This window comes from Ricinus communis, chromosome 10, assembly GCF_019578655.1.
Source record: "Ricinus communis isolate WT05 ecotype wild-type chromosome 10, ASM1957865v1, whole genome shotgun sequence".
In the NCBI taxonomy this organism is placed as follows: domain Eukaryota; kingdom Viridiplantae; phylum Streptophyta; class Magnoliopsida; order Malpighiales; family Euphorbiaceae; genus Ricinus; species Ricinus communis.
In genome coordinates, this window is record NC_063265.1 from 2197637 (window position 1) to 2213496 (window position 15860).

A 15860-nucleotide genomic window follows, 5' to 3' on the forward strand; every position below is an offset into this window, starting at 1 on the left:
TTTTTTTTAAAGAGGTAGTCTACATTGTTTGAATGGAGTTTTCAAGAAAGAAATGGAAAACTATTTTTTTTGGTTTTAAAGGAGAATTTTTCTTTTTTCTTTTGAATAAGGAATGAAAACAAAAGAATATAGGTAAACTTTTTATTATTTGGTGTGTACATATACTCAATCACACACTATATTCATTACGAATTCACCAATTTATTTTATATTTGTATAAATTTTATTGCCATGGGGCAACATATTAAGCTGCCACGTAATGGGAAACATGAAAAATTTCTTCTATTGAAATTATTTTTTAATAATACTTTTGAATTTTGTTAGTTATCTGTACCAAAAACTATATCGAACTTCTTATACTATACTAAATACACCTAGTTTTAGTATATATATATATAGGTATAAATCCAAGTCGTCCAAACTTATGTAATCCAAGTACATAAAAGGCTTAATAAATTAAGTAATTATAGTTTAATAAAATTATAAATTCATTGATCCAAATATCATAAATCTAAAATTACAAATATTAAGTATATATTTTAGTTTCATAATATTCATCTCTATTAACTAATATATTATTTTATATATAGTTACTGAAAGCAAACATATATTATGTAATTTTACTAATTTTTATTTTTTATATTTAATTTAAGTTCTTAATGAATCTTTAAGTTAATTGCAAATGGTTTAAGTCAAAAAATATTATTGTTAATCAAAAAAGATATTTGAGTTTTTATTATCTCATTCTAGACTGAACCATTATGTTAAACTTGAACCGTTATGATAATATGTATAGTTTATAATAAATATTTTTATATTACAGTACAGTTCTAATTCTAGAGATCTAATTTTGACAACTTCTGAAGTTCAATTTGGTTCTGAAGATATTATAGGTTTCGAATTCTCCCGAATTACACTCACTCTTATATGGTACAATTCCTAAAGCCACAATAGGCGTAAAATTATGAGATATTATCTATTTATTTATATACTTTTCTCTAGTAAATAAAGCATGCTTGACTTAAGTCTTTTTATTTTCTATTTTCTATTTATTATTTTTTATGTACTATATTTTTTGTTCCCCTTTCAGCATTGGCTTTTCTTATTAAACATTATTGTTGTTATAATTCAATATGATTCATCTCACATAATGGCTGAAAAGGAGATTGCCCCACGTAGAAATGCCTGCAAGGGAATGAATGGACTAGCTTGACTCCTCATAGACTTGTACAGATAGACTTGTTAGACATCTATTAGTACTCTTTCACTTTATGGCTAGCTTGGAAGGAGCTTTTGAGCTAAAATCATTATAATCTAAAATATATCTAAATATATTTCTTAATATGTAGTGGTTTTAAATTAAAAGTATAATTTAATTTAAGATTTATATATAGATTTTTTTTATTATATTACTTTTCTCTTTAAGAGAGTGAAACTCACTTCCAAAACATGGATTAAATTGAGCTAAAATAATAAAAAATGTAGTTAAATTATCCCAAAAAATAAAAGAAGGGTTAATTTAATTTTTTCTAATAAGTTGAGCGGACAAATCGAACCTTATTTCAGTTTTCTAATAAGGTACTAATTCTATCATAAGAAATAACATATTAATTATATTTTAATATTATATTAATTAATAAATTAATTTTCTAAATAGATAATAATTCTAATTTTAGAAAATAACATCTTAAATTATATCGTTAATATTATATTTAGTAATAAATTAATTTTTAATTATATTGATATATTAATTGATATAATATTAAATTAATTAATAAATAACTTTCCAAATAGTTTTTATATTATTGTATTAATAAAATTTTAAGATTTTTTAAAAAATAAAAATATTTAAAAATAGTTAGTTTGCTATTATTTTTTAAAATTTATAAATTAATATTAAAAATTAAAAATTATATTAAATTTTATTTATAAACTTGATTTTATAATTAAAATAATAATAACAGTTGTACAACAAATATATAAACAACTAATTATTTAATTTATTTGACTTAATTTTGATTCTATTAAATTGTCTTGATTCACTTAGTTAACTTAAAGGCAAAAATTGTAGAAATGGTGTATATTTAAAATTCTTTGAAAATATAATATATTTCTGATAACACAAAATAGGCAGCATATTTTTATAATTATTTTATATTCTTATAAAAAAGAATTAAAAGAAAAAGCATTTCTGAATTGGAGAGAATGCGGACTGGCACTGAACCATTGGGCTAACACAGCCAATTACTCATATTAACAAAGGAAAACGCCCGTACCCATCCTTTAGGCTCGGACTTGCAGCAAGAGTGGGATTTTTTTGAACAACAAGATAGTATTTTTACTATTTTTTAAATTAATATTTTTATTTATATAAATCTCTTATAATAATAAAAAAAATAAATAGAGACGATGAAGATAATATTGTAATTTTATTAAAAAAAATAATACCAAAAAGATACCAATAGAAAAAAATACAACTGTAAGAAATAAGGTTGTAGAAAAGCTTTTGGGCCGTAAAAGAAAATCTCAAAAACTTTTTTTTTTTTACAATCTTGCCATTATCTCATTTTATTTTTAGGACAAATCTCATTTAAATTTTTATCTGTCATTTAACTTTTTTATATTAATATTTTAATCCTTTTACTAAAAAATTAAAATTTATCTTCATTTTCTTCTTATCCTCAGAAGAATTTTTATTTTCATAAAACTTTAGTTTATATTATTAGATGAAAAAGTTTAAGAGAAACTATAGAATATTATTTAGACTTATTTTAGATATTTTTTATTTATTAGCATGTATAAATTAATTTGATTTTTTTTCTTTTCATTCCATCTTAAAAATGTATCTTTTAGTACATTCTAATTTGTATTCTATTTTCTATCAAAAAAATTATAATCTATTATCTTAGTTATTAATTAAATAACTAATGATAAAACACATTTTATTTATTAATATAAATATTATCATCTAAAATTAAATTTCAAATCTTTTATTTTACAATTGTAAATTTTTATTTGTTATAATTTTGAATCTTGATATAATATCATAGTTTGTTTATTAGATCTTAATAATTAAAAATTATACAGGAATAATGGATGAGTTAATAAGTCCAATAAAATTGAAATGAATAATTGATACTTAAAAATAAAACCCGCGATTCATATTGTATCACATTGAGTAATGTATATAACATAAACTAGCTAACACAAGCATGACCAATTTAACTAATGATGTCAAGTATATATAAAATCCAAACACAGTCATATTTATTAATTAGGTTGTAACCTGTTTAATAATTTAAATTTTAAAAACATATAAAGATTAGTCAATACTTAAATTTTAAAAATAAAATCTAAAAATAAAATAACTCAGATTTGAGTTATTATTTCAAAGGCATTGAATTTTTACAAATGGTAAAATTATTTATAAACGAATTTATTTATATTGTATTAGTTAATAATCTATTGATCTATTTAAATAAATATATTTATTCTTGTCATTTGTGAGGCAAGCATATTAATATGTTTAAATTTTAAATTTTCTTCGTGTTGACCTATTTATAACTTGAATTTGTGTATCTTAAATTTAAATTTATTTAAATATGTGTCATGTCATATTATTTAATTATGACTTATCAATAGCCTTACTTAAAATGTCTAATAGAAATATTTTAATTAAAATTAACAATATCATCTATAGAAAAGAAGCTATTGTTGACACTTCCCATTAGGTTATTCGCGCCGTCATTGAAATTTTTAATTTTTAAATATTTTATATAATAAAATTTCTTTATAATCATATAATTGGCACCGTATAAAATTTATGACTATAAGAAAATTATAACTTAATAGAGGTTTGAGTACTAAAAATTTTCTTTATACTTAATACTTAATTTTATTGGTGAGATGATAAAAATCAAAAATAAAATACGCTAGTATCTTGTCATATTATATAAATAAGATGGATGAGACAAAACAATACTATATTAATATAAAACATAGTATAACATGTATTTTTAAAATTATATATAGAAATATTACTATATAGAAGAATATTTTCTTAAGATAAAATTTTAAAAGTTTATAACTTATTACAATAGAGAATTTATTCTTATTTATAACTAGTCTAAATTGAGACAAGAATTTTTTTATCACTATGTAGAAATTATTCCTATATAAGTATCACTCTAAAGAGATTTTACTGAATATCATTTTTATCTCCTTCTCCTTTCCTACCTCTCTCTTTCTCTTTTTCTTTCTTTATTTACAGTGCTTAAATTTATTAAATTATTATTTTAGTACTTATATTATTAAAATATTATATTTAAACCACTTAGTCATTTTTCTATTTTTAATTTACACTGTATTATTGAAATTTTAGATTTATCTTATTTTATGACAATTAGTTATAAATATAAAAGAATTTAAATTTAAAATTATTTTAACATGTTATTTTGAATTATAACTATACTTTAACTTATATATCATGTGTTTCATGATGTTTAAGCAATGAGATTAGCTAAAATATATTTTAATTATTTTATATTTTCATATATAAAAGGCATGAGGACTTTTACTATACATGTTATTTAGTTTTTATTAAATTTTTCTTCCATATTTTGCTAGTAATTTTTTTAAAAACTTTTATTGAAACTAGCTCTTTTGTTTCTTTTCTTTTTTCTCTCAAGATTTATTTACTTGTGGTCACATTCAAGAACATTAACTCTATAATAATTATCCATAAAGGATAGATCTTTTATAGCCTCAATGATATTAATCTGCACCATCTCATCACTAATTGATAGAGTCAATATACTATTTTTAATACCAATAATAGCTTCAACGCTAAAAAGATCTTTTCAAAATGAGAGAGCTATCATTACCCTCTTCCATATCTAGTACTATAAAATTATTAGGTATGACAAACTTGCCTACTTTGATCAACACATTTTCAATCATATGCCCTTTGGATTTGTAATTGAACAATCCATCAATTTGTAAGGAAATCAAAGTTGGCATGAGGTCAATAAGTCTTAATCTCCTATAAATAGACAATGACATTAAACTTATGCTAGCACCTAGATCATATAAAGTTTTACTAAAACAAGTATCACCAATAGTAATAAGAATAGAAAAACTCTCTAGATCCTTAAGCTTTGGTGAAGCTTGTTTTGAATCATAACACTACATTCATTAGTAAGTGTAATAATCTCTAGCTTTTCTAAGTTCCTCTTTTTTTATAAGATTTTTAAGGAACTTTACATATGTTAGCATTCGAGCCAAGGTATCAATAAAAAGTATTGTGACATGAATTTGTTTAAAGATCTCTTTGAACTTCTCAAATTATTTATTCTTCTTACGCTTTTGTAACCTTTGTGGAAAAGGTATTGGCGGCACATAAGGTTTGATTGATGGTGCTTGCTTTTCTTTATTTTTCTTAAGCACATCTTTCTTTTCTTCACTTGTTGGTTGTTGGTTTTCATCTATTACTTTATGATCAACTTTTTTAAGTGGTAAATCATTACTTACTCCAACATCAGTTATTGTTCAATTTACCAAAGTAATCGCCTTACATTACTTTCTTGGATTAATCTCCATATTACTTGGTAAAGCTTTAGGTTGTCTGGCACCCATCATGTTTGCCAATTGTTCTACTTGCATCTCTAGATTCTTAATGGAAGCTTGTTGATTGCTAAATTGAGTTCTATTTTTCATTATGAATTATTGAGCATTCTTAGCAAGATTAAAAAAACTATATCTATTTAATGTTGCTTCTTCTCTTAAGGTCTTTGTAGATGTATAAAGCCTTGTTATCTATCTTGAAAGCTTGGAGGAAAAATTGCTTTGATCCTTCCAAGAGAAACTTGGTTGGTCTTTCAATGCCAGAATATAAGAGTTAGAATTTGGGTTATATTGCGGATTTACTGACCTTTAAAAATTTTTCACATACTTGACTTGCTCTTAAATTGCAACTCCTCCTAGTTGACACTCCATATAGGAATGGCCTCCTCCACATAGCTTACAACTCATAGCTTTAATCAAAACAATAATAACATGCATCTCGTCCATCCTTCTTCTTAATGCATCAAGTTTAGCATTCAATATACTAACCTCGTCTATGCCATGAATTCCTATGACCTCCATTGATCGCCCTTTATCATTTTTCCATTAATGGCTATTGGATGCCATCATCTTAATTAATTGTAGGGTATCACTAATGGTTTTGTTAACAAATCATCACCTGTAGTTACATCTAGTGTAATCCTCAACGTTTATAGCACTATATTATAGAATGTTTGGACCAACATCCAATCGATAAAACTATGGTGAGGACATCTACTTTACAATTCTTTAGACCTTTTCCAAGCTTCATAAAATGAACCATCATCCTTTTGGTAAAAACTAGCAATCTGCTGTCTGATTTATGATATTTTACTAGGAGGAAAATATCTTATAAGAAAAGCTTGAGATAACTCATCCCATGTGGTGAGTATATTTACAGTACTAGATGCCAACTAAGACTTAGCAACCTATATGAGAGTAAAAGAGAATACTCTAAGTCTTGTGGCATCATTGCTCGCCCCACTAATTTTGAAGGTCTTGCACTTTTCCAAGAAATCATTAATGCGTGCGATTAGATCTTCAGTGTGTCTCCCTTTAAATTGCTTTTGTTAAAGCATTTGAATTGTTGATGGCTTGATCTCGAAGTTGTTGTTGATGGGAAGACGAATAATACTTGACTGCACTCTATTAAGATTAGGTATTGCCATATTATCTCAAAATCAGTTATGCACAGACATTAGTTTATTGTCCTTCAATTTGAGGAATTATTGATGGATCATTAATAATGTTGTTATCAGTCATATTCTTTTTCTCTTTCCTTTATAATTTTCTCAAGTTTAGAGTCAAACTCTAATAATGGTTGTGCTTTATTACTTCATGCACTAAAAAAAGTATTTATAAGAAGCAAACTTAAAAATAATTTATAACTAAAAAAGAACAATCTAGAAATACAAACTATAATTATAATTGATGTAAATACTAAAATAAGTTCCTAATAATGGTGCTAAAAACTTATTGTGATAATTCCTATAAGTGTACATTTGCCACAATAGTAATATAGGAATGAATCCAAATTATCGTTCCATAGTACTTAACACCAAAATATATTATATTTTATACTAATTAGATTGAAATAGTTTAGGTTGAATTTGAAAATAATTAAATTCAAAAGTAAAATTGCAATAAATAAATCAAATTAATAAAAAAAAACTTAGAACTAAATTTCCATCACACTAATCCTTCTATAATTCGATTAACGATTCCTTGAATCCAGCTTAATTTATCTTAAAGATAATTTACCCCAATTAGCAAATATATTTTTTCAAATCGTATCCACCATATTCAGATTAATTTCTTGCCTACTGTTATGATCAATTCTACTAATATGAGTTCTTTAAGTTCTATGAAAATTAAAACAAATCTCAAGAACCTAAGCGTTATGTCTAAGTCTTAATAGTCATTGCTTAATATTCCATAAACTAATATCAAAGTTCAACTTTCACTACTTCGCTTAATATCTAGATATATTGCAGATATTAAGCTTGTATATTCACAATAACATGAAGCATATAAATAATAAGTCAAAACAATTAAATCAAGAATCAAGGAATATTACTGAACCAAATCATATAATAAGATTAATGAGAATCTATCCAATTTCAGAAAACAAACTTAGCTATCCATAATATAATTAAAATTAGCAAAAATAAATGAATTCATTGAACTTAAGAACAATAAAGTAAAATAAGAAGGGAAGAAAGAACTCTTGAATCTTAATGAAATTTCGACAATCTTGATCTTTGAATCTTCTTCAATCCTTGTCTCTAGCCACTTTTGCTAACTCTAATAACTTGCTAATATAAAATCTATCCTTGAATTCCTAAAAGAACACCTCTACTAATGTTTATTTGGCTCTAGGCTAATAAAAAGACCTAAAAACCCATATATATAAAACAAGACAAAAAATCGAAGTGTTGAAATCGGCGCTCCCCGTGACCTCACAGGAAATCCCGCGCATGCGGCAGTAAGTTCCTTTTTTGCACTTTGAGCGACCTAGCGGAAAGAGTCGCGACCTCGCGGGAGCTCTATCTTTATTTATATGTTTTCACGATTGTCCTTTTTGCTTCTAGGCTCTCCAGTTTTTCTTAACTTGCTTAATTAAATCTAAAAACTCCTCTCTTTTGCTTTACTTGAAATTACAACTAACTCGATCAAATAAATAAATTTATGAAAATCTCACTCAAATCATCATAAAATTGACATAATTATCCATATAAAATACAAATTATTATACATAAAATGAACATATCGGTACCTCTTATGTGTTCAATGTTTGGCATCTCTTCCCTTTTCCATGATGGTTCTTCAGATGATAATATCAGTATCAAGTTGAGGGCGGATTTCCTCAACCTTAGAGAAAATAATGTAAAGTAGCAAGTCTTGGAGTTTTTTTTAGCAATGGAATCGGAAGTAAATATAATGACCCAAAATAGGAATTTGGAAAATAAAAACTTTGTTAATCAAATTAATCTGATATATTGTCTTATTTTCTAGTAAATTAGGTAGAATATAAAACATTTTAAATATAAAGTTTAAAGAACATATTAGCTGTTTTTTAATTTAGAAGAATTTTTTATTTAAGAGATTTTGGTTATTTTTCTATTTTATAATGTCTCCTATAAATAGAATTATAAGATCCTTATGTTCAGAATTAATAAAGTTTTCTTAAGGAATTAGTTTCTATTTATTTTCCACTACTTCGTATTCTTGAGTTAACGAATTTTTTGCAATCTATTTATCTGAAATTCATATACAAATCAACAGATAGCATATTTTCATTAAGCTTCTACAATGTTAGGATATCAATAAATTTTGTGAAATAATATTAAAATAATGGCATCCCGAGTTCAGAATCAATTTGCTCCTATATATTAATTCTTAAAAATAAAGCTTTTGTTTTGCCACATGTGTACGTAATTGTATGCCAGGATTTATTTATTAAAAAAAAAAGGAAAATAAATTGTTAGGTTGATACTAAAACATGTAATGTTAAACATATACGTACATACATACAAACTGGAACCAACCACGAATACCCACTCCAGAAGGCCCCTCAATGCTTAGTATAGCTTGATCCCACTTTTAATAATCACTTTCCAGAACCATTAATTAGTGAGGAATTCAATTAAGTTATAATTAACAATGATAACGATCGATTTATATATATATATATATATATATATATATATATCTATCGTAATCGAAAGCCAAATTGAAAGTTTTTGTTTCTATATAGAGTTCGGTCAGGATTCTTTTATTCTGAAATTAAGGGCACAGTTTTGGTTGTAGGTAAGGGGGTGGTGGAGTAGTCTTCCCTTTGTCGTTTAACTAAAACACCAAGTTTTAATATGTAATAATAATAATAACAATATGCCATTTGGAAGCTTAAGTGTGGAACAACAGCTGGAGATCCATGTAATTTACTTATATATTCAAATCATTCTTACAAGCAAAGATGAAGATATGTATATATGTTTTATGATTTATATGTTAAGGGAATATATTATGTTTATTCTTGTAAGCCACTTTAATTAATTGGTCTTTTCAGTTCTTTGTCACCAATACCTCATTTTCCTTTGTTTCAGTTCAAAACCTTGTTTGAGTGACTTCCACTAAGTTGGAAAAAGCTAGGTTTAAGGATGTTTTAGCGGTTAAGCAATTGAATTATGCCAGAACAAGAGCTTTCTATCAATAATAATGGATGATGACAATACTAGAAGAAAGAAAAAAAATCATAAACCTGCTCATAAGTATCTTGAATTGCTGTGGTCATTATAGCCTATGTTATTAAATATTGCAGGTTGGGGATGTTTATATTATGGTAGACCTCTAAAAGCATAAATTGTTCCTTTCTTCCCCCATCAATTAGATTAATCTGAAATTAAGAGTTTTTAAATCTTAATTTAACACTATTTCTGTAATGATCTCCCTTTATCATTAAATTAAAATACCGGTTTAGACTTTTTTTATCGATATAACTAGATGATGATGATAAAATCAGAAGAAAATCAGAAAGATCTCTCATAAGATGTTGCATAGTTATGTTTATAGGCTTATAGCAGGTGGGTATATGCATCTTATAGACCTTGACAAGTAGAAATAGTTTCTTTCTCACCAAAGTTGGCAAACTTTATGATAATAATCAAGGTAAAAAGATCTTGCGTAGTTAAAGTTAATAATTGCATTAGCTGTTTTATAATCCACCTAAAATGCTTTAATGGGTGTAAAAAGTTATGTTTAAAGACATTTTTGCCTTTTTTTCTTTAATTTGGTTGCAAGGAAAGAAGGAGAAGAAAACAAGTGTGGGAAGCCAAAGCAAGCCAATCTAATGTATCCACTAATTCATTTTCTTTCCATGTTTTTCTATATAAGTTACATAAGGAATGATCAAGTAAAACCTACCATCTATCATAGTCATCAACTAGAAGATAATGATACCAATTTGTATTATGTAATATATTTACATATATAGCAGCTTTTCAGAAAGAAAATGGGCTTGAGTAAATTTTGTTATTATTATTTATAGTGAAAGATTTTGAACTAGGGAAAAATGTTAAAATTGAAATTTCAAAATCAGTATTAGATAAAAAATAGTCTAGATGTATGTCTCCACCTATACATCAAACCATATTTATTAGTTTTAAATAATTAAATAATGTATCAATCTAATGACAAAGTATAAATAGATACATAATTATGCTATTTTTCTAATTATTCCGACTTATACATCTAGTGGGTATATATTTAAATGTTAAGAGTTCGATTGAAAATAAGTGATTGTGGTATTATTATCAAATAGATTCTTTTTTATTGAAATTTAAAATTATTTAACTTAATCAACTGTTAAACTTGAATTTAACCATTAAAAGTATACATTTATGATCTGCCATTTTTGGATAAACATGAAATAATCCTTCCTAACAATGAAAATGACATCAAACTATCCAAATCCCATTTATTTACTATGTCATAAATTAGTAACCTAATTATGTAAATCAATAAAATGGGTAATCTATATTCTCCACAAAACCCAATTGTGTCTACCACATATATGCATAAATGTTTTTATATAATTGATTCCAATACTCCTAGTTGGTTAAATATTTTCTGGGTTTTAAATACAAAAAGCAAACCGAGGTGGCAAGAAGGTTGAGGCTTGAGACAAATGGCACCAACTACCATTACACTTTATGAATACACCTTAAAACATGCATGTCAATTTCTTAATATTATTGTCACAGATTAGGTAATAATTTAAAAGATTCATACTAAGCTATATGCAAACCTGGATTACTTTCAGAGATAAAAAAAAAAATATTCAACATCACCAATCAGAACCCATTCGGAAGAACATGAGGATCGAAGATGTGTACTAAAAGATAATGTTGTTTGCTTATTATACATATTTTTAAAAAATGTATAGTGATAATATAAAGAAAGGAACTGTTACTGTCAAAATATGAAATGAAAGAGATAAACAAGCCGGCTAGGGCGGCTTATGATCAAAGATCAGTTTTTGCTTAACAAGAAGGTAAGGTCTAACGTCCACTTCCTCTCTTTGCGGTCAATTTCTTAAAGGGATGGACTCTTTGGACTCTCTCTTTCTTGTTCTATATATCTTTCTTTTTGTTATCACCTTTCATTGTGATTGTTAGTGTTAATATTTCTAATATTGATTAACTTTAGCATTTTCAAGTACAAGAAAATATGGTAATGGGTTATGAGGAACAGCTTCTTGGAGGAGGAGGAGGAGAAGAAGAGCTCTCCCTTTCTCAACTTAACCCTCTTGTTTTAGAGCTCAACCGTCTAAACAACCTTCTCAAAGGTTTTATTACCCTTCCTCTCTCTCTTTCACTGTTGCACACTTACTCGTACGTAAGATGTACACATGGCAACACATTGTTTTTGTTTAAATTATTTTCTTGAGAAGGAACTGTATTTTCATTTTGGGTTGCCATCTTTTTATTTTTTTATTTTTTTGTTCTATTTTCTTCATGGCTGAAGAATGAACAATAAGCTCACCATGCTCGTATCGTTTTTTTAGTTTCTAATTTGGGTTTCTTGATTTCTCCTTTATTATGTTGTTTTGATGGGAATTAAAAATGGTGTTCAAGTCATTATAAACTTGTTTACTTTTGCTTGTAACTTCAATTTTTACAGCTTTTCTCCTTTGGAAAACTTACATCTTTGTTCAGTTGTTTCATTTAATTATTTATTATCTTTCATTTTGTTTATTTATTTATTTATTTATTTTGTTGACGGGGCTCTCAATGAAGCCAAAGCTCGTCGGTAGATTATGTGGTTACTTATATGCTGATGTTCTGCTTTGTAATGAACATGAATTTGCCCTTCTGACATGTGCTAGTTAGCATGGTGCTGTCTGGAAAAATGACTGACTCTTGCAGTTTATATAATTGGTTTAATTTTATCATGTATTTATGGTGGCAGAAGTTTTTATCTGTTAGATGGGTAATGTTTCACTGTTTGGGAACCGAAAGAAAAGTAGATGACAGTGATGCCTTCCCTTCCTAAATTATGCGATATCTTACCTTTGTGCTTTCTGATAATCCTATGATTGATTTCAAGTTCCCATGAATTCTCTTATAAATATATTGAAGAGGACAGTGTAAATACTTGAGCTAATTGCATAAACTGAAATACTAATATAGGAATTTTCATGATGACTAAGATTTCTGTGGTTGTCTCAGAGAAAGACAGAGATCTGGGAGCTGCTCAGGCAGAAATTAAGGCTTTGAGAACAACAGAAGTTTCAAAGGACAAGGCTATAGAACAGGTACTGAGAATTTCAGGCAACTATTTTGTGAATTTCTATATCGTAATTCTTGAAGCATTAAAGCATGAGTATGTCATAGGCATGCAATTTGAAAATGTTCTTAATGGGTTTGATAGTCATATTGCTTTCTTTTATTATATTTTGCAGCTCAAGAATGCAGTTAATAAATTGGACGAGAAACTCACAGTCACTGAGAACTTTGTAGAGCATAAGGTTTGTAAAGTAATTTCTGAAATTCTTTAAACGTCTGATTAACAAGGCATACAAAACTATAACTATCCAATTTTTTCTGAATTTGATTCATCTCTAGAATCTTGAAATCAAGAAACTCATAAATGATAAGAAAGATGCATTGGCTGCACAATATGCGGCAGAAGCAACTCTTAGAAGGGTCCACGCAAATCAAAAGGATGATGATTCCCTTCCAATTGAGTGCTTGATTGCTCCTCTCGAGGCAGATATTAAATTGTATAAAAATGAGGTGAGTTTACAAGAAAGAAAACAAGGACATAATATTGCTTTCAAAACTTAGTACACTGAGTTTTTTTTAGTTCTTTAGTGAGTCAATTATGTTGCCTCTTTTGCCTTTCCAGATTGTCGCATTACAGGAGGACAAGAAGGCACTGGAACGCCTCACCAAGTCAAAAGAATCTGCTCTGCTTGAGGCAGAGAGAATTCTGCGCAGTGCCCTGGAAAGGGCTCTAATAGTTGAGGAGGTTCAGAACCAAAACTATGAGCTAAAGAGACAGATAGAAATCTGCCAGGTATTATCGCTTAACTGGCATACTTGCGTTTTTAATACAATGAGGATCAAGTATGATATATGTTTGCCAATTGCAGGAAGAGAATAGGATTCTAGAGAAAACGAACCGCCAAAAGGTGATGGAGGTTGAAAAGCTTAGCCAAACTATTGAAGAGCTTGAACAGACCATTCTAGCTGGTGGAGCTGCAGCCAATTCTATTCGTGATTATAAGCGACAGATTTCTGAACTAAATGTAGGTGTTAGGATAATTAATTATGGTTTTTGATTCATCTCATAGATTCAAAAACAAATGTGTATTACATAGATGTAGTTACCTTGCCTTGACTTAAACCACTTTCAGGAAGAGAAAAGGATGCTGGAGAGGGAGCTAGCCAGAGCAAAGGTTTCTGCAAACCGAGTTGCGACTGTCGTGGCTAATGAATGGAAGGACGAAAATGAAAGGGTCATGCCTGTCAAACAATGGCTGGAAGAGAGGAGGATAATGCAGGTATCTTTTGAAGCATTTTCTTGGCGTTAAAAACAGGGCAAAAAAAAGTGAAAGTTACTATTACAACTTGATTGAGATCACAATATTAAGAAATAAAATCCATTTGCGTAATTTATTTATTTTTAATGTTTACAATGATACTGCTGCATTTGCAGGCGGAGATGCAACGGCTGAAAGACAAGCTAGCTATATCAGAAAGAACAGCTAAGGCAGAAGCACTGCTCAAGGTGATCCCTTTGATCATTGTCAAATTTAAGCATCTTCTTCTGTCTAGTGTATCAGTTTGCTTACTTCTCTGCCAATATGGATGTGCTTCAGGACAAGTTCAAGATAAGGCTAAAGACTCTAGAAGAAGGATTGAAGCAAGTATCAAGTTTCACTGTTAACTCTAATGCATTCTGTGGATCTCCTAAACCCGCAAAAACCAGCAACATCCTAGGATTCCTAACAAGTAATGGAGGACTGAAGAAGAGGTCTACCTCCCAGCCAAGAGGATCTACCATAAGCCCAGCTACTCCTTTACAGCAGCCAAATATAGAAAATGGAAAAGCAAATGTTATTGCAGAGCTGAAAACAGCTGATTGTTTCAAAAAGAAATACAGCTCAGGAGAAAACAATTTGAGAAATAGTCTATGGGCATCCAGAACTAAGGTTACTGATAGCAGTGGAAAAGAAAACACGGAAGTGAAGGCAAACACAGATTTGAATCTTGACAAGCTTAAGAATGAAGATCTAATAATTTCAGCAGAGATAAAGAACAAGGCTACTGGCAATGACAACTTGCTTAAGAATAAGGAAAGTGCCAGTCCTGAATTTGAAGATGTGGTGTCGGGATTTCTGTATGATAGACTTCAAAAGGAGGTCTTAAATCTAAGGAAGTCTTGTGAGGCTAGAGACATTAGCTTGAGTGCTAAAGATCAAGAAATTCAGGTGAACTACTAGCAGCCTTCCTCTTTGTCTCTCTATTTATTAGAATCAAAGCATGCAATCGCGGAGTATTGACATCATAGGGTAAAATAATTTTTCAGATGCTCGCAAAGAAAGTTGATGCGTTGACAAAAGCCATTGAAGTCGAGTCAAAGAAAGTGAAGAGGGAAGCAGCGCCCAAAGAAAAGGAACCTGTGTCAACAAAAGTGGACAACCCCAAAAGGATTGGGAGCATGAACTCCTCTAGAAGGTTAGTAAATTCGAACTTTTTATCAAATATATGTTAATACATAACTTTTAATGGCCGAAATGATAATCCTGAGTAACCTTTTGATAAAATTTGGATTGCAACAGGTTAATGAAAGTTTCTTGAATTCATTGGTTGCATTCAGTTCAAAGCTGCCTGAAATTTATTTGATTCTTCAGCCATTCTGTTCTGATTTTTTACTGTAAATATGGGATCCTGCTTTAGTGATGATGATGATAGCTGGTTGAAATAAAGTTCGGATACGATGAAGGGAGTTTTGACCTTGTAATTTCATAGGACAGAGCTGCTTCAGATTTTACATGAATGATTCCCAATTTGGTGTGGGTTGTGTATATGAATAAATAGCAACATTTGAGACGTAAAATGGAAACAAAATGTTCTGCTTACTGAGGAATATGTTAAAAAAAAAAAAAAAGGAAAGAGTTTGGACACAAATAAAAGAAAAGATTCATTCAAATCCACATTAAAAATGGATTATGCTTGAGGATTTTATCTCAA

The 15860-nt window shown here is 28.3% G+C and overlaps 1 protein-coding gene and 1 non-coding gene across 3 annotated transcripts; both read left to right on the plus strand.

Annotated features, from left to right (window-relative positions):
- Nucleotides 1-6318: 6318 nt before the first annotated feature.
- Nucleotides 6319-6424, plus strand: LOC112535442. Its single transcript, XR_003079570.1, has one exon. It is a non-coding gene; the product is annotated as a small nucleolar RNA R71 (small nucleolar RNA).
- Nucleotides 6425-11300: 4876 nt separating this feature from the next.
- LOC8280767 (microtubule-associated protein 70-5) lies at nucleotides 11301-15860 on the plus strand. Of its 2 annotated transcripts, none has more exons than XM_015721611.3 (12): nucleotides 11301-11653; nucleotides 11809-11947; nucleotides 12831-12916; nucleotides 13064-13129; nucleotides 13227-13397; nucleotides 13510-13680; nucleotides 13757-13912; nucleotides 14021-14167; nucleotides 14323-14394; nucleotides 14486-15097; nucleotides 15196-15344; nucleotides 15449-15860. In XM_015721611.3, exons 1-12 carry the CDS (start codon nucleotides 11621-11623, stop codon nucleotides 15465-15467), a joined length of 1821 nt encoding a protein of 606 aa, XP_015577097.2. In that variant the 5' UTR covers nucleotides 11301-11620; the 3' UTR covers nucleotides 15468-15860. The 2 variants fall into 2 exon arrangements, with proteins under 2 accessions (XP_015577097.2, XP_048236249.1); XM_048380292.1 differs by having other exon boundaries at nucleotides 11303-11653; nucleotides 11819-11947.